The sequence below is a fragment of the Amia ocellicauda genome, chromosome 12 (genome assembly GCF_036373705.1).
Source record: "Amia ocellicauda isolate fAmiCal2 chromosome 12, fAmiCal2.hap1, whole genome shotgun sequence".
Classification (NCBI taxonomy): domain Eukaryota; kingdom Metazoa; phylum Chordata; class Actinopteri; order Amiiformes; family Amiidae; genus Amia; species Amia ocellicauda.
In genome coordinates this window covers 17,033,711-17,056,591 of record NC_089861.1, presented here as the reverse complement: position 1 = coordinate 17,056,591, position 22,881 = coordinate 17,033,711, and the positions used below count along the sequence as shown (strand labels likewise).

Genomic DNA, 22,881 nt, shown 5'->3' with positions numbered 1-22,881 from the left:
CCAGACCTAGTCTTGTTTTTATTTATTTATTTATTTATTTTTCTGTGCGTTGTGTTTATTTGCTCAGACAGTTCAATTTAATTGCTTATACTACCTTGTGTGGAAACAGGTGTCACATGCAGTAATATCTGCAAAGGTCTGTTGTACAAATGTAAAAAGAAATTATTTAATTTGAAATTAATTATATTAGTTGTTCAGTAAATCTGTACCTAATACGTGATAATTGCAACCTTTCATAATCTTACAGAGATGACAGTATGAGCTTCAGTTGAACTGCAGATCTGTTGGAACATGCGAAAAACAGTTACAAACAATTGATGGAAATTAGTTTAAATTATCAGTATCAATTTTGTATAATTTTACATCACCACCTGATGTCTTGTACTCTCCATTTGAATTAATCACCTGAAATGTTGGCTTCAAGCCAGGCTCTTTGAAAAAAGTTTAAATTCCTCCTCATGTTACATTCTGTCTTCAATAAGAGCCAACAGTCATCCACAAGGTCACAGATTTTTTTCTTCCAAATGGACCTGACAAAGGGGTATCATATTTCCTCATTTATATTGTAGATCTTTCAGTAGCCAGTTTAATATATTACATTATTAATCAGTATTTAATGAATATTAATTGAATCAATATTCTTTCAATGAATCCCACTGCACCTATGTTTCTTGGGACTCAGAACCCTAGCTTCTGTATCTCGGATGCCTGTTTCTTTATATTATTTTATTAACATTATCTAATAAACATTGATTCACTGTGGTCCTGTGGATTCCTTACACATTCTCACACCATATATTAAAATAAAATATAGCTTTGTTCTGTAAGATTAAGCAGTTCCCTCAGGCTTTCACTCAACGTACACACAGCTCAACCTGTCATCTCTCTTCACATTACATTGTCTTAATGTTACCACTGAAACTTTGCCAAATTTCACATGCTTAAATGCCTTTAATTTATCTTATTGAAATTAATTAATAAATTGAACTGACAGAATAAGCATAAGCATACTAGCGTATCTAGATTTGTGGAGCAAAAGGGTGATAGATCTGATTACAGAAAGCTCCCAAACGCATCGTGTCTCGCTGCTTCTTGTTTTCGGACTGGGATTCATCAACATGAACTGTTTCTACTTTCATATATATATATTTTTTATTGTTCTTATAATTATCATTATTATTACTGTATTATATTTTGGAAATAGTTTTTCAAGTCCCAGCCTACTGATTGTGAGCAGCAGCTCAGGAACACAGAAAGCACTTTTGGTCATGAAATGAAAGGTGGGTCATGCATTAATTAAACAATTAATACATAAACAATAAAACACACTGATGATTTTCCTTTCAATGATAGTTCAAACTTCCTAATACAGCAGGGTTGTGTTAGAGAATTATTGTACTTGCCTGAAATCCCATTTTAACAGTTTTCTCTCAGCCCAAAATCCTTCACAGACAACACAACCATGTTTCACCCTGAAATCACACTGATTGCAACGACCCCGAATAATGTTGATACCACAGCAGTAGTGATGGTTCCCCATGCATGTTTTGGTTCATATCTGCATTCCTAGTTTACTTATGAAAGTGTTCAAGATTTTGAAAGGAAATCGCTGAGATTATAAAATGACGATAAAGTGAGTTTTCTCAAAGGAGTCTCCTCGAATCTGAAATAATTGTACTGATTTTGAAAAAAAATATTTGGTCAGAAAAATGCACCAGAAAAATAGTTTTAATTAGGACATTACATTATTTGTCATTTAGCAGACACTCTTATCCAGGGCAACTTACATTCATACCCATTTATACAGCTGGGCATTTTACTGGAGCAATCTATGTGAAGTACCTTGCTTAAGGGTATAACAGTACTGCCCCACCCAGGATTTGAACCCATAATCTTCCACTTATGAGTCCGGTGCCCTAATCACTACTCCATAGTGCATGCCGAAATTGCAACTGTTAAATGCAATATATCTATTTACTTTTTCATGTGTCATGTGGATTTGCTAGTTTTAATATTAGCACATTACTGTATTTAATCACAAATTGGGATTTCTAAGGAGGTGCAGTTACTCAGATGTTAGCTTTCAACCAATGCAACTAAAATGTGTTAAAATAAATGGGACTAAAATTATGTCATTTTCAGAAGAATGTGTAACAGGGGTTAAAAGTACAGCTTTGGTTGTGGCTGATATCTTAATTTCATAGAAAACAAGGCTGACGTTTTAACCCCAATTTCTCCTGGTCATGGTAGGGAGGAGTGGATTAAATATACTCTGGTCTCCTCACGGGAAAACTGTTGTATTTCCTGCAATGCCCAAAAGACCGTGTGGCTTCTGGTGGCACGATCTCCAACAGGAGAGTCTAGCGCAGAAACAGCCTGGCTGAGAGGAGTGTAGCGAGGAGAGAGAACAGCATAGCTGGGAAGGGACTGGAGGGGCTGAGAGGAGCTGCAGCACCTGTGGTATTCTGGGATGTCGTCACATTGCGGGCTGTTGAGGAAAGGAAGAGGGGGAAAAAATTGCAAAAGGATGCAAAATCAATTACACCTCCCACTACCACCACAAATGCAGACACCAAAAGAGCAGGAAGTGAATGAGCCCCCAGTTTGTTACAAGAGTAAGACACTAAACAAAAACAAGAAAATATATATCAACGTTCTCTATACTCACAGATGTAAATTATATTAGGATTGATTGGAAATGAAAATGATTGGTCCTGTGCCGCTTTCCTGAAAGTCTGGATGATGTCATTGTCCGGGGGGATGGAGCTCCGACTGGTAAACTCCATGTCCAGAGCAGTAATGATCGAGCCATTGCTGCAAGATAGAGACATGGATAGAAGGAAATGCAAACAAGAATCACATAGACAGGCACAGAGCATATCATAAAATACTGAGTTAGATGGTAAACAAATCAGAGTTAATTTTTTAGTTAGCTGACATTTTAAAGCTTGGCTTAATCTAAGACTTCGTTAAGTCAGGCTTATTATAAGAAAAAGACAGACTGGACAAAGTGATATGTTACAAACACACTTCTGTTTGTGCTTCAGGGTTGCTGTATTGTTCAAAGGGGATCATGTGTAAATAAGGCAAGGTTGGCATCATATTCTTGCTTCAGATTAATCTGCATCTGCGTTTATTAAGAATGGATCATTAACTGTGTCTGAAGCAAGAGTGTAGGAGTGGAAACAGGTTATCCTGTCAGCTGACTGAAGTCATGCAGCTATATTGGAAGCTGTAGTAATATTCCATCTGAAAAGGACCTCAATAAGCAAAAACGATTAATGAAGGATTTTAGTGCTACTGATGGAAGGCCATTATCATTTAGCCCAGCCTTGGCCTGTGGCTAAACTGAGTTCCTTTGCACTTCAGTACAATACAGTCCAATGGCATGTTTATATTGCTAGGTATGAATGTTTGACATTGTCTTGTAATTTTGTATTAGTGCTAATTCATGCCAAATCCCATTGTGCAAGAGGGCACATTTAAACTCTGATCAGACCAGCTGCTCCCTCAGTGGAAGCAGTAGTGGACTGGTCTACTGCAAGACAGTAACTAACAATTCTGTCATTTTCAGGTTCACTTCCGCCACATTAAGGGCAACTTCCACCCCATACTTACACATCTATAAAACATACATGCATTGGAAAGCCAACCACATTAAAGAAAACATGATAAAAAGCCATTTTTTGTCACAGGTCAAATTAAATGAATAGGAAGCAAAAACACCCACACAAAAACAGTAATATAATAATAATTATAGACACATAATTACATTCAAATACATTCAAGTTTTTTACTAAATAAATCTATACATACCTGAACTTCGCCAAGAAAGTGCTGATGAAGATGCTGCCAAACCGTGCTTGGAAAATCGTATTACACTGTGAATGGGGGTGGGGGGAACAAGAGAAAGAGAGATTGATTGACTTATTGATCACAGCTTAGAGCAGACTTTAGTAGAACACTGTAGTAACACTGTATCCCTCCTCCTTCCCCCTTCCATCTCTCTCAGAAATGACATTCAGTGCAGAAAGGATAAAACAGTATTTTTACCTCACTTGTCACTTCCTGGGCCAATTTTATAAATTCCTGAGAGTTTCTGTCATTCAATGCCAAGGTGAAATCCCACAATATACTGAAGAACAGTATGACTGTGTTCTGAGGCACTGGGGTGGTAAGGATGGTATTTGTGGTACTTGTAGCAGCAGCTGTAGTAGTGAAGCTGGGGGCCATGGACGCAGTAGTGGGTGCTGGAAGGAATAGGAAGGTACAAACAGACTGGCTAGACAATACAGATCATTAACATTGCAGGAGAGAGCAGGCCATATATTGGACATATTACATTACATTATTTGTTATTTAGCAGACACTCTTAGAAAGGAGAAAGGAAGCACTGCCCAAGGGGGAGTGGTTTTAACTAATTTCCATTGGAACCTCATTGAAACATCTTTCTATCAAAATTGCCTATAGGCCCCTCTGTCCGTTACTCAACCAGACCCATTCCTGTTTCCTGTTTTATATAACATGATGCACACACAGGAACTTTCTCTTTGCCGGGAGACTTGGTCTCCCACGTGACCTTGCAACCTGTGGGCAGTGCATCCTTATCGTTATCTTTTAAGTCAAAAGCACTGCCCAAGGGGGAGGGGTTAATGTATAACCAAACCGTCACAAGGGAGGAGGCAGCGACCTAGTAAGGGAGCCTGCCCATTGGCATACCTGTTAGGGGGGCCTCGCTGAACCAGCTCTAGATAGAGGCCACAGGGGCCCCTTAGGGTCACATCTGGGCTGCCCAGAAGCGAAGAATGGTGTACATAGTAGGGCAACAAAAGTCACTTCTTGTGCCTTCCACTCAACCACAGTAGCAGTGGCCTCCTGCTCCACTAGCGTAGCTAAGGGTGGGGACACAGATCTACACCATACAACGTGGGCCCAAACCTACTGTTACAGAACTTTTAAGCAAATTGAACAGAGCGGGGCGACAACAAGTATTATGTTTTTATTAGGATCCCCATTAGTTGATGCATATACATCAGCTACTCTTCCTGGGGTCCACACAAAACACATAAAACATGACCAACAAAAGAAAACATATTTACAAACATAGCAGCTGACTCCTGCTCCATTGGCACAGCCAGGAGTGGGCCACAGACCTACTGTACAAATTAACAGAATGGAAACAGAGCGGGGCAACAAACATTCTCGTGCCCTCAGCTTCCCATCACATTGGCCTCCTGCTCGATTAACGCAGTTAGGAGCAGGCCACAGATGTGTCATAAGAAAATATACACACAGTGGGCTAGCAAGACACTGGGATAGCCTCTGCTGGATACAACAAGTATATACAGGATGGCAACAGGAGAACACTCATGTAGCCACCGCACAGCACAGGAGCAGTAACCTTCTGCTCAACCAGAACTGCTAGGAGCGAGGCGAAAGCAATCTTTACTGGATCCTGTTATCAAAGAAACTATATACAGACCAGGGCAACAGAGACCAACTCACATGCCCTCCTCTAATGACAGGAGCAAAATCTCTCACTCAACACAGTAAGGAGCGGCCAGCTCTACTGTATTGTAACAAAGTAACTATATATACCATGAGGTGCAGGGAACCATCTCTTGCACCTTCAGTGCAACACAAGAACAGTTGCCACCTGCTGCCTTAGCGTAGCTAGAAGCAGGACAACAGCAAGCTCAACCATGTCTTAACAACTAACTATGTGCACAGAGGGGCAACAAGAGCCAGCTCAAGTGCCCTCTGCTAGAAACAGCGGCAGCAGCCCCCTGCTCCACTTAGCTAGGAGGGGGCCACAGACTTGCTGTCCAAGGAACTATGTACATAGCGGGGTACAGGGACATACCTGACGGTTGCGTGACAGTCCCTGGGAGCAATGTTTACAGGGCAGTCACAAAAACCAGGAGCAGCACCCATGGGTGCTCGACTAGAAGGCTTAATCTGGTAGGAAGGGAAGCGGTTCAGCATAGCTCCATCCAAGGTAGTCACCAGGATGCACCAACAGGGGCAAACAGGGATACAAGAGGCCAGCAGGAACCTGTCTGTCACAGGCTGCTGAGGCTCAACAGAAGCCAAAAACTGTGTTCCCAATGGAGGGGGCTGGTCTGTTCACATCCAGCCTGTAGAACCAAACAAAGGTGTGCGGCAAGGCCCAGCTCACACCCGTACAAATGTCTGCCATGGGGGCGCCTTGAAAAAGGGCCCAGGATGTGGCTACATCTCGAGTAGAGTGTGCCACCAGGTGCTCAAGCATTGGGACTGCAGTCGATTTGCAGGCTATGCTAATGGTGTCCACAGTCCAGTGCGAGTGGCGCTGCTTTCTAAGCACCTGGCCCTGTGTCCACACTCCGTACGACACAAACAACTGGTATGAGCTTTGAAAGTCCTAAGTGCACTCCAAATAGCCCAAATAATAACCATATACAGAGCGGGGGTGACAGGAGATCTGCTCCTGAGGGCCTGCATGGGGCATAGATGCAGCTGACTCTCCTCCTCCGAAGAGAAGGGAGGAGGATGGAAAGCCATCCACTCAATAGGCCTGTTCATGTGGAGACAGCACTATTGGGACCCATCTCCCACAAAACAGACACACACAGGGTGTACAGACAGGGTGTGTAACTTGCTCATGCATTTAGCAGATGTGATCACCAGCAGAAACAGAGTCCTTAGCAACACTAGCCTGAGGTCAGTTGATTACAGTGGTTCAAATAGGGCCTTGGAAAGTGCATCCAGCACTACATTAAGGCATCATGTGGGCGGGGAGGGGAGTGAGGTGGCCACAGCCTGCATGCTCCCATCTGGAACTGCGTAGCCAAAAAATGAGACATGGGGGGCTCGCCATCAATATGGACATGAATGTGGAGATGGCCACCAAATACACTTTGAGTATGGACGGGGGTTTTCCCTGGTCCAGCAGCTCTTGCAAAAATTGTAATATAGCCCCAATATGGGAGGTGACTGGGTCTTGACACGAAGTTTGAAATGTCCGCCAGCGGTAGGAATACTGCGACATTGTAGAGGGAACGCTCGCCGACTGAATAGTGGCTACTACCACATTTGACAGACCCCAGGCCATCAGGTGGTCTGGGCTAGGCCCAGAGCTGGAGCATGCCTGGGTTGGTTTATAAGGAGACAGGTCTGTCACACCTGATACAGCACGTCGATCCCCTAGCTAAAAAGGCCACGGGGCCTCTTGGGTCCACATCTGAGCCACCTACAGTAGGAGCAAGGACATCAGTCACACTTTACGGGGAACAGTAATGCAGAGAGGGAAGGGCGATGTACTCCTCTGCTGGACACAGTAACACTGACCTTCTGCCAACTAGCACAGCTAGGGGTGGGGCAATAGCAGCTTTTCTGTGCAGTAGAATACAAAGCAGGCCATCAAGAGCCAGCTCTTGTGCTCTCGCTTAACACAGGAACAATCACCCCGTCCTTGACTAGCATTCTAAGTTCCTGTGGTGGAAAAAGCCCTGTGGACTAGAAACCAGCACAGTGTCTAGTCTGTAATTAATACATATATATTTTTTAAAAATTAAGATTTATTTTTCCTGTGTATATGAAACCGAAACTGAGCTGATGTGTAGCATGGCAGAGGACTGTATAGTTATACTTCTCTGTAATTTTGTACTTTGTTTGCACTTATGTTGTAAGTCGCCCTGGATAAGGGCGTCTGCCAAGAAATAAAAATAATAATAATAATAAAAGACATGACAAATGTAGCAAACCGGTAGTGAACAGCACTATTTGTGCAACCAGCCGACCAATAAACACCAGTTTTTGCACAAAAAGATAACAACATATAGAGCTTATCTCACATCTCAATGATCCAAGGCACAAGAGGCAAAGAGGAACTTCCTGTGTGCTCGTTATGTTATATACAAACCGGAAACAGGAAAGGGACTGTTTGAGTAACTGACACAGGGGCTGTTTTGGTGTTTTTCGATTAGGAAAATATATAAAACCCTCCCCCTTGGGCATTGCTTCCTTTCTCAGATAAGTGGTCTGCAGTCATGGTTCCCTTTGACTTTGGGCTACCAGTTGCATTCAGTACCTGTTCCTTTGGTCGTATCTCCAGTTGCAGTTGCCCCAGGGGGGGTAGTGGCTGTTGTACCTGTACCTTTGGTGGTATCTCCAGCTGCAGTTGCCCCAGGGGGGGTAGTGGCTGTTGTACCAGTACCTTTGGTGGTATCTCCAGCTGCAGTTGCCCCAGGGGGGGTAGTGGCTGTTGTACCAGTACCTTTGGTGGTATCTCCAGCTGCAGTTGCCCCAGGGGGGGTAGTGTCTGTTGTACCTGTACCTTTGGTGGTATCTCCAGCTGCAGTTGCCCCAGGGAGGGTAGTGGCTGTTGTACCAGTACCTTTGGTGGTATCTCCAGCTGCAGTTGCCCCAGGGGGGGTAGTGTCTGTTGTACCTGTACCTTTGGTGGTATCTCCAGCTGCAGTTGCCCCAGGGAGGGTAGTGTCTGTTGTACCTGTACCTTTGGTGGTATCTCCAGCTGCAGTTGCCCCAGGGAGGGTAGTGGCTGTTGTACCAGTACCTTTGGTGGTATCTCCAGCTGCAGTTGCCCCAGGGGGGGTAGTGTCTGTTGTACCTGTACCTTTGGTGGTATCTCCAGCTGCAGTTGCCCCAGGGAGGGTAGTGGCTGTTGTACCGGTACCTTTGGTGGTATCTCCAGCTGCAGTTGCCCCAGGGGGGGTAGTGGCTGTTGTACCAGTACCTTTGGTGGTATCTCCAGCTGCAGTTGCCCCAGGGAGGGTAGTGGCTGTTGTACCTGTACCTTTGGTGGTATCTCCAGCTGCAGTTGCCCCAGGGGGGGTAGTGGCTGTTGTACCAGTACCTTTGGTGGTATCTCCAGCTGCAGTTGCCCCAGGGGGGGTAGTGGCTGTTGTACCAGTACCTTTGGTGGTATCTCCAGCTGCAGTTGCCCCAGGGGGGGTACTGATTGTTGTAGTTGAACCTTTGGTTGTATTCCCAGTCGCCATTGGCGGGGTACTGACTGGAGTAAGTGTGGTGGGAGGAACCACAGTCGTCACTCCTGTAAGCAAACAAGTCGGAAACAAAAGAATATGAGAGAATATTTTTTTGATATACAGCATATACATTGTAAACAATACATTAATCTCCTTTTCACAATACCTTTGCCTGTTTGTGATTGCTAGACCCTGTCAATATACCAAGCCTCTATGGTGTACATCCCCCCATGGTGCCACCAAAATATATAGAGCAAGAGAGAATGACTGTGTGTGAATGAGTGAGAAGTGGAGAGGGAGGGAAGGAGAGATCATATTGACACTGACCTCTGTGCTCAAAGAAGCAGGGGTTGAGGGGTAGTGCAGTCTGGTTACTGTAGATGGCCACCATCAGCTCTGTGATAGCACTGTTGATATGGGGGACAGGGTAGCTACTGTTGAACACCAGGTCAAAGTCTACAAGGAAGGCTCTTGAGAGATGAGAGCTGAGAGACAGAGAGAGAAGGTTAATACAGTACACTACAGTATAGATACACTGACTGACAGGACACTGCAGTACTGTGTCAAAGAGTTTAGGTTTGCAACTCAGAATGGAAATATAATAAATACATAAAATACAAAATTAACCTGAATGTGATGACTTCAGTGTACAGGAACGACTCTTTAAACTTAGAATTTTTAAATATATTTTCAATCTACAGAGAGAGAGGGAGAGAGAGAGAACAAGAGGGTTAATTCAGTACAGACACACCGACTGACTGGAAAATACAGTGTGACATACACACACTCACTCCCACACACAGACACACAGATACACACTCACATTCACACACACGCACACTCCCACACACAGACACACACTCACATGCACACAGACACACACTCACATACACAGACACTCGTACACTCATTCACCTCAGCTGTAAAGTACTGTGTTTCGTCCTTGAAGTCTGCTGTGCTCTGATTGGTCAGATTTGCACTGAACAGCTCCATCAGCGCTGCCTGTATCTCCAGCCTGGTTTCCATGGCAGCTGTTGTCATGGTCATGTTGGCGGTCCTTGGAGTGACATTGACATTTGACACGTTCGCAGTGATTGGAGGAGCCAGAGTGCTGAGGGTTACTGTAGAATGGGAGGATGATGGGAAAGGATTATATTTAACAATACTATTTAAGATATTGTTTTCGAGTGTTGCCACTTCTGCCACTTTTTTATGTTTGTAGTTTTATTTAGTTTATGTTATTTTGTTGTTGTTATGTTTTTACCTGCACCTTGAGATTTGTTCAATTTGGTGATTTGTATTCTAAAGATAATTGTAAAGAAACACTCTGGGCCCTATTCATCAAAGAGTCGGTTTCAAAAATCCTTATTATGGACAGAATAAGAACGGTTTAAGAACTGGTTGTGATTCTTCAAATTTTGTTTTTCCCCACAACTGAGTGACATCATGTCATGGTAAATAGCTATTGTTTTCCACGATCAGACAAATCCTAAAAGCAGAGAGTTTCCTAATTAGCATATAATTGCCTATGGAAGTAGGGAAAGGGGAGTGATTAATCAAACATTTCAGGTGCAAAGAAGGACTGTTTTTCTGTCCTACTTCTTCTGTCCAAGTTACAGCTGTCCTTAACACGGACAAAACACAGATGGGGCTGTTGCAGAAAATGCAAATGCATTTCCAATGGTAGCCCTCACCGACTTCAGATAACAGAGAACAACTTCATACAATGGTAAATTACTTTTGGAAAATATTGTATGCATACTTGTTAAGACCATTATTGTGTACACACATACACCAGAGTTTCATATGGGAAAACAAATGCTAGTTATACCAGTGGTTTTATTTTTCTTACACAAAACACCCTGTCAGGCACACACACACACACACACGCATTCTTATTCACATACACTCACTCTCACACACCTCAGTTTTTATATTCGCACACTCACTAACATACTTTCACACTGTGGGGTGTAGTGTTGTGACGAGGGGCAGAAGTGAGTGCATCTGTCTCTCATCAGGAGCTGCATATCAGGGGAGACTTTGGGACTTTGGAGTGTGAGCCCACCACATACATACACATATTTATAGTGCATATAGAAGCATAATGTCCCATAGTCCCTTTGAGAACTGTTTTCTAATTGAATGATAACTGTGTGTGTCTCTCTCTCTGTGTGTGCATGCTGCTGTTTGGGGTGTGGCTTGTACAGACTCACCTGTCAGCAGTACCGTAAGCTGTGCTGCCTCAGAGGCTCTCATCCTCACAACTGGGAGATTCTGTAGTAACCTGAGGCTGAAGGAACAAGCATTGAAAAGATGGCATTCAGTATAAGCTCTGGAAACAGTACAGTACAGTACAGTTCAGCAGGGTCTCCAGCCCTGGTCCTGGACAAAGGATTTTAGCTGTTTATAAATAAGAGTGAGTGAGTACCAGAATATTCTGCATCCCCTGGAATCCGGCATTGCCTGACAGATTACATATGCGCAGTTTCAAACATTCCAATATTACTACTTGTAATACTACTATTAAAATCAAATTTAAATATACTTCTCAGAAAAAATAAGGGAACACTTAACATTGATTTCTGAACTTGGAGTGTTCCCTTATTTTTGAGAAGTATACATCATTATTATTTACTGCTGAAGTAACTGCTACTAATAGTACTACAAATAAAATTATAATAATAATACAAGAATAATAATAACAAGAATAATAAAAATAATACACAGTGGGAAAAATGTAATAATGGCTGTAATCTTCAATGTTAATAAGGTGTGTCTTTGTTTTTTGTTTATTTTTATAACAGAGGTCATCTCTCATCCTGTGGTGTGTGTATTTTAGGTTTGGTATTCCTTTGTGTTTTGTTAAGCAACAATCTGATTAGATGTGTGTGTGAGAGCGAGAGTAATAGAGCGCATGTTAGGAGACCTGTTTTACATTGACTTACTTTAAGTATTAAATCAGAAGTTTGGTTCACAAAACTGTACTGAGCAGTTGTTTCATTTTTTGTAAGATGCTTCTTCTATTCATAAATGTAACAGCTATAAAGTATAGCTTTGTATTTTGTTATTATTGAGTCAAAGAATTGATATAATCTGAAGGGCAAAGACCGCCAAAGTGCTGTCTGATGTGGTCATTCAGTCAGCAACAGTCAGCAACAGCTCCCTCTATGAGGTCGCAGTACTCTTATTGTTTCCATTCCTTCCAGACATGGTGTCTATAGAACTCAAAATTTTGTCACCTCCCCATGGCAGTTTGTGCAGGAGCTGTTGGATGCTTAAAAGTTCGCATCCACATTTCCACTTTTCATGTCCAGATCGATTGTGAGTCACCAGGAGCCCATTTCCTGCCTCCTAGATCTTGAGCGGTGTGCAAACACTTGGGCCTCTCCACTTACCTGCTTGGCACCTTGGTGTAATGCCGAACGCACTTTCCAAGCCCTCATTGAGCCACTTAATTTAGTTGATCTGGAACTGCTCTCTTTTAAGGCTGCATTTTTGCTGGCCATTGTATCTGCAAAATGTGTGAGCAACCTGCACGTACTGTGGTGTATTCTTCTTGTGCCCGCTTTGCTGTAGATGGTTTCAGGCTCCTGCCTCTGTTCAATCGGTTCCAAGTGATTGGTTCGATTGGTGGTGTGCATGAACCTACTAGTTCATATGCCCCAGTCAGTGTGGTGTTGTCTAGTTGAGCTCTTTTCCTGGAATATCTTTACTTCTCAGTAGAGCATGGCCATGTGGCCCCTGCTCCTGGTCTGTTGATTGTTGGTAGTAAACATTAATTTATGTATTATGCATATAAAGAATTACAGAAAACCTTGGCAACAGTTTTTTTGGATTACCTCGCCAGCAGACCTAGGACAAAGGTTCTTCTTGTTGTCACTTGCTGTTACAGTTCTGTCTCCATTATTAGCATTGAAATGTGATTTGTTTTGTTTTTAAAAGAAAAATATTGAAAAAAGAAAGGATTGGTGGTAAAAAAAAAGTCTTCACCTTCCTTATTTACGTTGGTAACACATTTTCCTGAATTAAAGCAAGTGATTTGTTCAAATCATACACTTGCTAAAACAAACAAATCAACCAAACAAAAAACAACATATTTCTTTAAAATAGCAAATTTTATAAGAGGATACATGCAGTTCCAACAGATCATCATAAATGGAAGGGCAGTGTGGGACTTGAATCATAATTGTCAAGACACAGAGCACCTACTACTCTTGTTTGATCTATTGAGATTGCCTTGCCAACAGTAGATCTTGAAAGTGCTTGGACTTAGGGCAAGATTAAATAAAAAATGTTCACGCTGTGAGTCGTTTGCAGAAGAATTAGCAGCATATCTGCAAATTAATATCGCACTGCTCAACTTTCCTGGTATTAAATCTAATGTAGCGTCAATCCTGCATTAAATAATTTGCCAGGGTGAAGTAGTTTTCACAAAACACAATCTGAATATCCATATTTAGAAGAACATAAGAAAGTTTACAAAATGGAGAGGCTATTCGACCCATTGTGCTCGTTTGGTGTCCATTAATAACTGAGTGATCCAAGGATCTTATCCAGTCTATTTTGAAATGTTCCTAAATTTTCAGCTTCAGCCACATTGCACAGGAGTTTGTTCCAGATTGTGACAACTCTCTGTGTGAAGAAGTGTCTCCTGTTTTCCATCTTGAATGCCTTGAAGCCCAATTTCCATTTGTGTCTCCAGGTCCATGTCTCCCTGCTGATCTGGAAAAGCTCCTCTGGTTTGATGTGGTCGATGCCTTTCATGATTTTGAAGACTTGGATCAAGTCCCCACATAGTCTCCTCTGTTCCAGGGTGAAAAGGTTCAGTTCCCTCAGTCTCTCCGAGCAGGACTTTCCCTTCAGACCTGGAATAAGTCTGGTTGCTCTCCTCTGAACTGCCTCTAGAGCAGCGATATCTTTCTTGAAGTGTGGAGCCCAGAACTGTACACAGTATCCAGATGAGCTCTAACTAGTGCATTATACAGTCTTAACATTACTGCCCTTGTTTTAGTGAGGAGTCCACATAGACTTTTAGGTCTTTCTCATGCGTTACTTCATCTAGTTCTATTCCTCCCATAGTGTAATTATAGTGGACATTTTTGTTACCTGCATGTAATACCTTGCACTTGTCCACATTGAATTTCATCTGCCAGGTATCGGCCCACAACTGAATATTATCCAAGTCCCTTTGAATAACCTTAGTATCATCTGCACACTTGACAAGTTTGCTAACTATCCCAGAGTCCAGATCATTAACATAGATTAGAAAAAACAAAGGCCCTAATACTGATCCCTGTGGAACTCCACTAACAACCTCACTCCAGTTAGAAGCAACTCCTCTAATCCACACCCTCTGTTTCCTATACATCAACCAGTTCAAAATCCATCTACTTACATTACCCTGAATGCCTACAGCTTCCAATTTGAGGATCAGTCTTTGTTGTGGAACCTTGTCAATAGCTTTCTGAAAATCTAAGTATATCATATCATATGCTTTCATGTGATCTACAGCTACAGTTGCATGTTCAAAGAACTCTAATAGATTAGTAAAATATAGGGCCAGATTAAATCAAAACTTTGGCCCACCCGCTAATAGAAAACTACACAACTGTACACAGTTGCGGCTTAATTTTTAGTAAGATGCCACTTTCTTCTAATCATAAATGTAACTGCTATTATGGATATTTGTGTAGTTTTCTATTAGCGGGTGGGTCAAAGTTTTGATTTAATCTGGCCCATGATCTGCCTCGTCTAAACCCATGTTGACTATCTCCAAGAATATGGTTTTCAGTAAAATGCTCCTCTATTTTCTGTCTAATCATTTTTTCCAACATTTTACAGGTGATGCAGGTGAGACTGATTGGGCTGTAATTTCCTGTCTCAGTTTTGTCCCCTTTCTTGTGGATTGGTATGACATTTGCTGTCTTCCAGTCAGTTGGCACATCCCCTTTTTCTAAGTGTCATTTGGAATATTTGAGTTAGTGGCCTATAAATAATTTCTCTCATTTCTTTAAGTACTGTTGGAAATATCCCATCTGGCCCAGGTGATTTGTTTGTTTTTAATTCTGCTAGTCCCTTTAGTACCTCCTCCTCATTTATCCTGATCTCTCTTAGGGTTTGACTGGACTGGTTGTTAACCTGTGGCATGTTATCTGTTTTTTTTTTGTGTGTAAAATACTAATTTAGAACATTTGCCACATCTTGTTCGTTTTCCAAGATACTTACATTTTTGCCCTTTATCTGTTTCACTTCCTCCTTTATTGACCGCTTGCTGTTCTCTTCATCAAAACTCTTTGCATTAGGTTTAGCTCCAAGAGCTATGTTTCTTTCTATTTCCCTCTTTGCTTTCCTGATCCCTTTCTTAAGATCTCTTTGCAGCTCAACATATTATTTGTATTTTGTTTAGCCTCTCCCTTTTGTATGCGTTGATATTTGTTTGCATACTTCTATTAAACCATTTTCGCCAATGTCTTTTGGTCCTCCATTTGTCACGTTTTGGTACAAATTTCTCTTGAGCCTGAAGTAGTATATTCTTAAAATATAACCATCCATTTTCAACTGAATCTGTATCCAGTGTGCTCCATTCTATCTCTTCTAGGTGCCACCTCATACCTTCAAGGTTTGCTTTTCTAAAATTGTAGATCATTTGTCCCTCTGACTCTATCTTGGTCATTTGAAAAGATCAAGTAAATGCATACGCACTCTCTGGTTGGTTCCCTGACAAACTGAGTTAGAAAGCAGTCATTTACCATCTCAACCATTTCCATTTCTGCTTCCGTAGTCCCCACTGGGCTTTCCCAGTCTAAGTTTGGGAAATTGAAATCCCCCATTATAACAGCCACATCCTTGCTACATGCTGTCCTGATTACACTGTACAATGCAACATCTTTCTGAATATCTGAATTGGGTATTCTGTAACACACTGCTACCGTTAATCCTCCAGAACTTTTATTCATTACTAAGATCTAATTTCAGTTCTGCCTCAAAGTCATTTCTGACATATAATGCTACCCCACCACCTTTTGCATGTCTCTCCTAAACTGTGTGTATCCTTTCAACTTGTATTCATCCCCATAATTTTAGTTTCTGTCACTCCTACAACATCATAGTCACATGCCAGCACTGTGGCTTCTGCGTCTAACATCTTGTTCCTAATACTCCTGGCATTGAGGTACAAACATTTCAGGACTTTCCTACTAGCAGTTTCCCTTTGTTTTCTTTCTTTAGTGGAACATCTCCAATTGTCAGAGCTCCCTGCCCGTAGTCTTTATTTTTGTCCAGCAAACTTGAAGTGAAAACTTTAATAGCATAATAGCTCACTTTTATATTAACATTCACTCTCATGTATTACAATCAAACTTGAAAGATATGGCATTAAAAACAGGAATGTCACAATTTTTCGTCACTCTATGCAAATACCTGTTGGGACTGAGGGGCTGTAGCGCAGTTGCGTTCCGGTTTGTTTTGCCCCTCACATTAGGAAAATAACTACTGAAAATGAATTGAACATATCAAGTTTGTACCCCCCCAACTTCCGCCCATGTGTACAGTGCTTAGATGAACAACTTACAGTGGGGGGAAAAAGTTTTTGATCCCCTGCTGATTTTGTACGTTTGCCCATTGACAAAGAAATGATCAGTCTATAATTTTAATGGTAGGTGTATTTTAGCAGTGAGAGACAGAATAACAACAACAAAATCCAGAAAAATGCATTTCAAAAAAGTTATAAATTGATTTGCATGTTAATGAGGGAAATAAGTATTTGACCCCTTCGACTTAGTACTTGGTGGTAAAACCCTTGTTGGCAATCACAGAGGTCAGACGTTTCTTGTAGTTGGCCACCAGGTTTGCACACATCTCAGGAGGGATTTTGTCCCACTCCTCTTTGCAGATCCTCTCCAAGTCATTAAGGTTTCGAGGCTGATGCAATATTATTGTCTGAAGCTGTTTTGTGTGAGCCTGGATTTGTATTGGTTAAAATAGGCATGTCTACTCCGATTGGCCAGAAGGACTGAAGTGGGTTTGGCATAGTGCATGATTGATAGTTGGTCTGTTCATCTGGAAGTTCATTGGTTTGTCTGTAAGTTTGTCTGTTCGTCTGGAAGTTCATCGGTTATTCTGGAAGTTTGCATGGAAGTTGGTCTGTTTGTCTATTTGTCTATTACTACTGTATGACCAAATTGATGAATTTCTGAATTAATTTCCGAACGAACTACCAAATTGACGGACGAACACTTTTGGCACAAACGGCGCTCCATATGATGGGGAAGTTTTGTCAGAACACCTGCCCAACGTACAGGCGAAATAGGTGATCATCTAGGGCCCTGGAATTTCAAAGGGCCCCTAAAATATGACAAATAATATTTAAAACCCTATATGTCGGCTACGAGTGGAGTGACAGATGTAGCATGAAAACATCTAAAAACGTGAACTAGTTCAGGAAGGGTTAGGTGAAGCGCAGGTTACAATGGTGCTGCTGATGAGAGAGGGACATTTTAAAAGAGTTCAGAAAAAAGGACGAAGTCAAGAAGGTGCAAGGTAGAGGCATGCATCAGACGTTATTCATAATTTCACCTCGCTTGTGTCGAGTGATGCTCATATGTGACCTCAATCCATGCAACAAGCTAGCTATTATCGAACTCATTTTCAATTGGAATCAGTAGTTTTGAAATCAACATACCATGTAAGTAGATAACCAAATGTTAAGGTGCAATGAGAGTGTAACAGGTAAGCAGTTACTTGAAGTATTTAGCTGAACTAGGCCTCCTTGCGTTTAAAGAGGACAAGGACTTGTTCCCCACCCAGCTCTTTTTCAGGAAGAAGTGAAGGCACCATACTCCAGATTGTTAATTATCAAATTGATTACATTTAATTAAAACCAATAAACATTGCCACTGGTCTCGAATAAACAATTGGTAAAAAATGAATAAAGCATGGTTTAACATAATAATAAACAATTGGTTTTATACAGGATAAGATTATCAGTGTTTGGAATGAAGAACAAATATACTAATTAAAACAGACCACAAATCAGTTCCATAAAACAGTATAACTATAGTGGTAGATAGCACCTAAATAACCCCAACTTATTTTAGACTATTCATGTTACCAATTATGAATTCCGGACATAGCAGAACCACACACATTGATATAAAAAAAAGAGAGAGAGGAATAAAACAGCTGCGTGCACGCGCTATAAAACCCATAGAAAGTTCCCTGTTGCAGGAGCGGGAGAGCGTATTTCTAATGATCAGATATAATTCCATAAAACAACCCCAACAGAAAGCTTACAGACCGGGAACCCCAAACTCAAGTAGACCCAAACCATGCCTGGAAAATGCCTCCAGACCACACTGTAGGGGTCAAGCAGTCAGGCCTGTACCGTTCTCTTGGTGGCCCACACATGCACTCACCCACTTGTCAAGAATATGGTGAAGGATGACTCATCTGACCACTTTTTTCACATCTCTGTAGCCAAGTGCCTATGGTTTTTGCACCACTGAACTCTCAAATGTGCATTTGTCTTTGTAATGAGGGGTTTATACACTGCAAGCCTACTATAATATCCCTCTTTGTGTAGTTCTCAATGGACTGTTCTTGCTGACACAGTTTGATCACGTCCTGCATTGACATTCTCAGGCACAGAGTTGCTCTTCTGTTTTTCCTAACATATCGCAGTAATGCATGAGCATCACAGTCATCGAATGTGTGCTTTCAACCACAATTTCCAACCCTATTTACTGATGTCTTTCCCATAGATCTAAATGCAGATGTAACTTTAGTCACTGTTCCTACTGAAACACTAGCCAGTTGAGCAGTCTTTGTGACTGAAGCTCCTGCCATTCATGCCCCAATAATGAATTATCTTTCAAAGTAATTTAGATCCTTTCCTCTTGCCTTCTTGATCCACAATCGAGGTCAATTGGGCCTGCTCAGCATTTTAATACGTGCCACAGAAGAATATTGGATGTTAATTGCTTAATTGTATCATGCAGTACACCTGTTTGGAGGCATCTGCATTCGTTATGTTATTCCAATCATTTATTCAGTTTTTTTCCTTTAATTAGTCATCTGTCTGAATATGTATTTTATTTAAATATCAGCAACAGCCATTTAGAAATAATAATAATACAAACTTTTAAATATAACCATTACTTTATTGTAACATATCTGTGCACTCTATGCACATATCTTAGCAGACATATACAATTATAAAACATAAAGAACCAGTTATAAAATTAGCATAAAACTGAAACATAGCCTAGCAACGTGAAAGCGCTTTGAAATGGCTCAGTCTTACAAATGCGAACATTAATGCAGAAAACGCGCTTTTCAACACTACAGTGCCCTAATAGAAAATAATTAGCATCAAACAGATCGAGACATTGAGCCAGATACCTGGGTTTCAAGTGATCAAGATTGAATTCCAAAGGAAAGCTAATCAGAAGATAGACAGATGACAGCTATAGCAGGTGCAATTCTGCATAATAATAATAATAATAATTATTATTATTATTATTATTATTATTATTATTATTATTATTATTATTATTATTATAATAACAAAAATATTGTGTAGAAAATCACTTTTCAGGAATCAACACGATTATAACTCTTTATTACACAGCCCTGATCGGCTATATTATATTCAGTATAGCCTACCGCATAAACTGCAGGTACAGTGGCTGGATAAGAAAGTGTTCTGAGGAGTTCATAGCTGAAATACAGTATAGGTATTTAATTAAAATATTTAGTAACATATGAACGGATAAGCGGGAGAAATGCACATTCGCAGAGGTAATTACTGTCTGCTGACATTTTGTTTTTGCTGATACTTAAATTAATTTTGGTTTGGTAAGCCAAATAAATAAATAAATTACCACCCCTTCTTTAAATTTGATGGTCGAAATCAAATCGTTTCAATCGATCTTCGATTTGCATTACAAAATGTACACCCCTACTCACTAATACTCATGGCTAACTAACTAGCTAATTAACTTACCTTAGCTACTGCTGCTGGACTGGATGACTGACTTGACAGACCAGTGATTAGTGTGATTAGGACACACAATTTGATTGGCCTGTTGAGTGTTGTGGGCGGAATGCTTGACATTTGAATGCATTGTTCCTTCATTTATTGGTCTATTTGTCTGTCTGTCACCTTCACTTCAGCCTACAAAATGTGTACTCTGTAACGAATAACTTTATAAAAGTAACTAAGTACGATACTAACTCAAAACATACTTGAGTAGAAGTAAAATGACCAAATTTGAAAAATACTCGAAAAAGTACAAGTCCATGAAAAAGCTACTCAATTACAGGAATGAGAGTAGTTGTAATTCGTTACTTTCCACCCCTGATGGACACTAACTGTGCAATGTGTGCGTGTCGCTGCATGTGAAAGGACTGGACGGGTTGGGGAAGAGGTGCTTAGAAGGGGGGCCTTCATCGCCCCAGGGCCCAATGTTGTTTAATGCGGGCCTGGCTACAGTACACACATTCTATGGCGACAATTTGACGAGTGCGCAGGTGTGCTGTATCTGCAGGGCTCTGATAAGTACTGCCCCTTGTGACAGTAGTGGTTTTGTAGTGGTGTATAATTGACTGTTCAGTATCAAAGGATGATAATAAAAAAATCACATTACAATAAGGTGTTTATATCACAATACCATGTCCACGTGTCTGCTCTGAGTATATAAACCCCTTTGTTGCTCATACTCTTTGTGAAGTCTTGTTTGTTTTCAGTAATAAATCATAGTGTATCTTCCTGTGTTCCCCCACTAGTGTTTCTGACCTTTGCGTATTCTCTCAACTCCGGACACTTGGATCTCACTTGTTATTCCTGTTTGCCTGTTCTTTGACTTCTTGCCTGTTTTCAAGACCACAACTCTTGGATTTCCCGTATTGCTGTTTTACGGTTCTCAACCCTTGCCTGTTTCCAACCTATTCTAACTGCTCTGTTTTCACATTCTACTCTTGGCTTTGAAGGGCTTTGCTAGCATTAGCTTCGTTACTGCACTTGTCTAATTGTGAACCTGGAATTTTATGTTTTGATCTGTAATTTTATACCGTATTATGTTCTTATATTTTGTAAGTCACCGTGATTAAAGGGTCTGCTAAAAAATCAATAAGAAGAATAAAACATACATATACATATATACATACTTGCATACATAAGTATTTACATATACATATGAAATAGTGAAAAAAAACAATGTGAAGAATAATCTGCAAAATTGTTAACTTAAAAACACCTACAACTAATCTGAAAATGTCTTTTTCCTCTTCATCACAATATGTACCTACTGTACAATCACCCACTTGAAGTGAGTCCTTCATTCCCATTTCTTTGAAGTTATCTGTATCCAAACTGACTAACTTAAAACATCTACAACATTGACTGACTAAGAGTTTGCCTGCACAGAGTTATACAAGTATTTAGTAAGAAATAAGGTAAAATTAAAACAATGCAGCTTCTAATAATCATTTAAGCTATTGTAGCTTCCATTACTTAAAATAAATGCATCTCTAAGTTGTTTAAAATACTAGAATAAACAAGTATAAACAAAGTACATAAATACATACATGCATATATTAAAATGTTAAAAAGAAGAATAATTGTATTTGGCTTCATCTCAAACATATGACCAAGAAGATGAATAAATAATAAACATACACATAACATTTTTTTTTAAAGTGTTTTGGCTTAATCTGAACAATTTCACAAAACAAATACATGATATATATACACATACCAATACATACACGCACACAAAGTGCTTACTTACAGATGATTTGTTTTTTTAAATCGGACAGTCCAGCCAGGATCCAAATGCACTCTGCTATTGCGGTGCTGGTACAGGACAGCTCTATACCACTGAATTAACCTCTTTCGACTTTAAGACAAGCCTGATTCTTTTACCTGGCACATACCTGTGGATTGGGACATGCATTGTGGGAGGAATGGCGACTGAAGAGACGCATTGTGATAAATGACTCATGGAACAAGAAAAAATATATTTTTAGTGGAAGCGATGACAGTTTGAAATCAATTTTCATTCCGACCATTGTAAGAAATGAAAAGAAAAATGTAGGTGTGTTATATATTTCTTAATAGTTTTTGTCTTTTGTTGCAGTAACCTGTACTACAGCTCCGCCCACATGAAAAAACACAGACCAGTTGGTTAAGGTAATAAGCAAGTTCACACTTACTGAGTGTGATTAAGGACAACACATTTTAACACAGGTTGTGTGTAGGAATATTTACACAAAAATGTTATTGGCCTATTAAAGCTAAACAAAATATTAATTTAACAATGGAAAATATGTGGTAGTTTAATGTAAACAGCAAAACTTTTATACAAATTATTACTACTACAAACATGTAGCAGATGCCTTTGTCTTATTAATAAGTAATGTATTCAGTACACAACAAAATTACAATCACAAACAATTAATGTAAGATATAGTACAGTATATAAAAAATGCAATCATTTGAATTAATTTGACTTATTTACCTAAAATATGCTTTTCTGAAAATGAGTTATATCATGTCAAATAATGGATAATAGTAATAGTGAAGTAACATGATAAAGTATTTGTTTCTATGTTTTATTAAACAAGTAAGTATTATTTAAATTTCACTATATACATTACAGCCACCCTGAGACACAGTACCAAAACACATTGTAACGATAGGTTATTATCATAACCCCGGTTCCCTGAGATAGAAAGACAACCATTACCTAATGGGAAGAGCCTGCCTGGCTGTCTTTCCTTTTCAGGGAACCGGGGTTATAATAACCTATCGTTCCCTTTCGAATTGAAAGACAGCCATTACTTAATGGGAATACTATACCAGATCTGACGCGAGTCCTGACACCTGATT

At 40.3% G+C, this 22,881-nt stretch overlaps 1 protein-coding gene across 2 annotated transcripts; it reads right to left on the bottom strand.

Moving 5' to 3' along the window:
- Positions 1-1,710: 1,710 nt before the first annotated feature.
- On the bottom strand, positions 1,711-22,285 carry LOC136764442 (mucin-22). 2 transcript variants are annotated; one of them, XM_066718506.1, is made up of 10 exons: positions 21,927-22,285; positions 11,207-11,283; positions 9,906-10,111; positions 9,618-9,685; positions 9,318-9,475; positions 8,072-9,055; positions 4,054-4,250; positions 3,817-3,881; positions 2,669-2,814; positions 1,711-2,488 (listed from the first exon to the last, which is right to left on the bottom strand). In XM_066718506.1, exons 1-10 carry the CDS (start codon positions 21,992-21,994, stop codon positions 2,361-2,363), a joined length of 2,097 nt encoding a protein of 698 aa, XP_066574603.1. In that variant the 5' UTR covers positions 21,995-22,285; the 3' UTR covers positions 1,711-2,360. The 2 variants fall into 2 exon arrangements, with proteins under 2 accessions (XP_066574603.1, XP_066574604.1); XM_066718507.1 differs by lacking the exon at positions 21,927-22,285 and adding an exon at positions 21,782-21,919.
- Between the last annotated feature and the right edge of the window lie 596 nt (positions 22,286-22,881).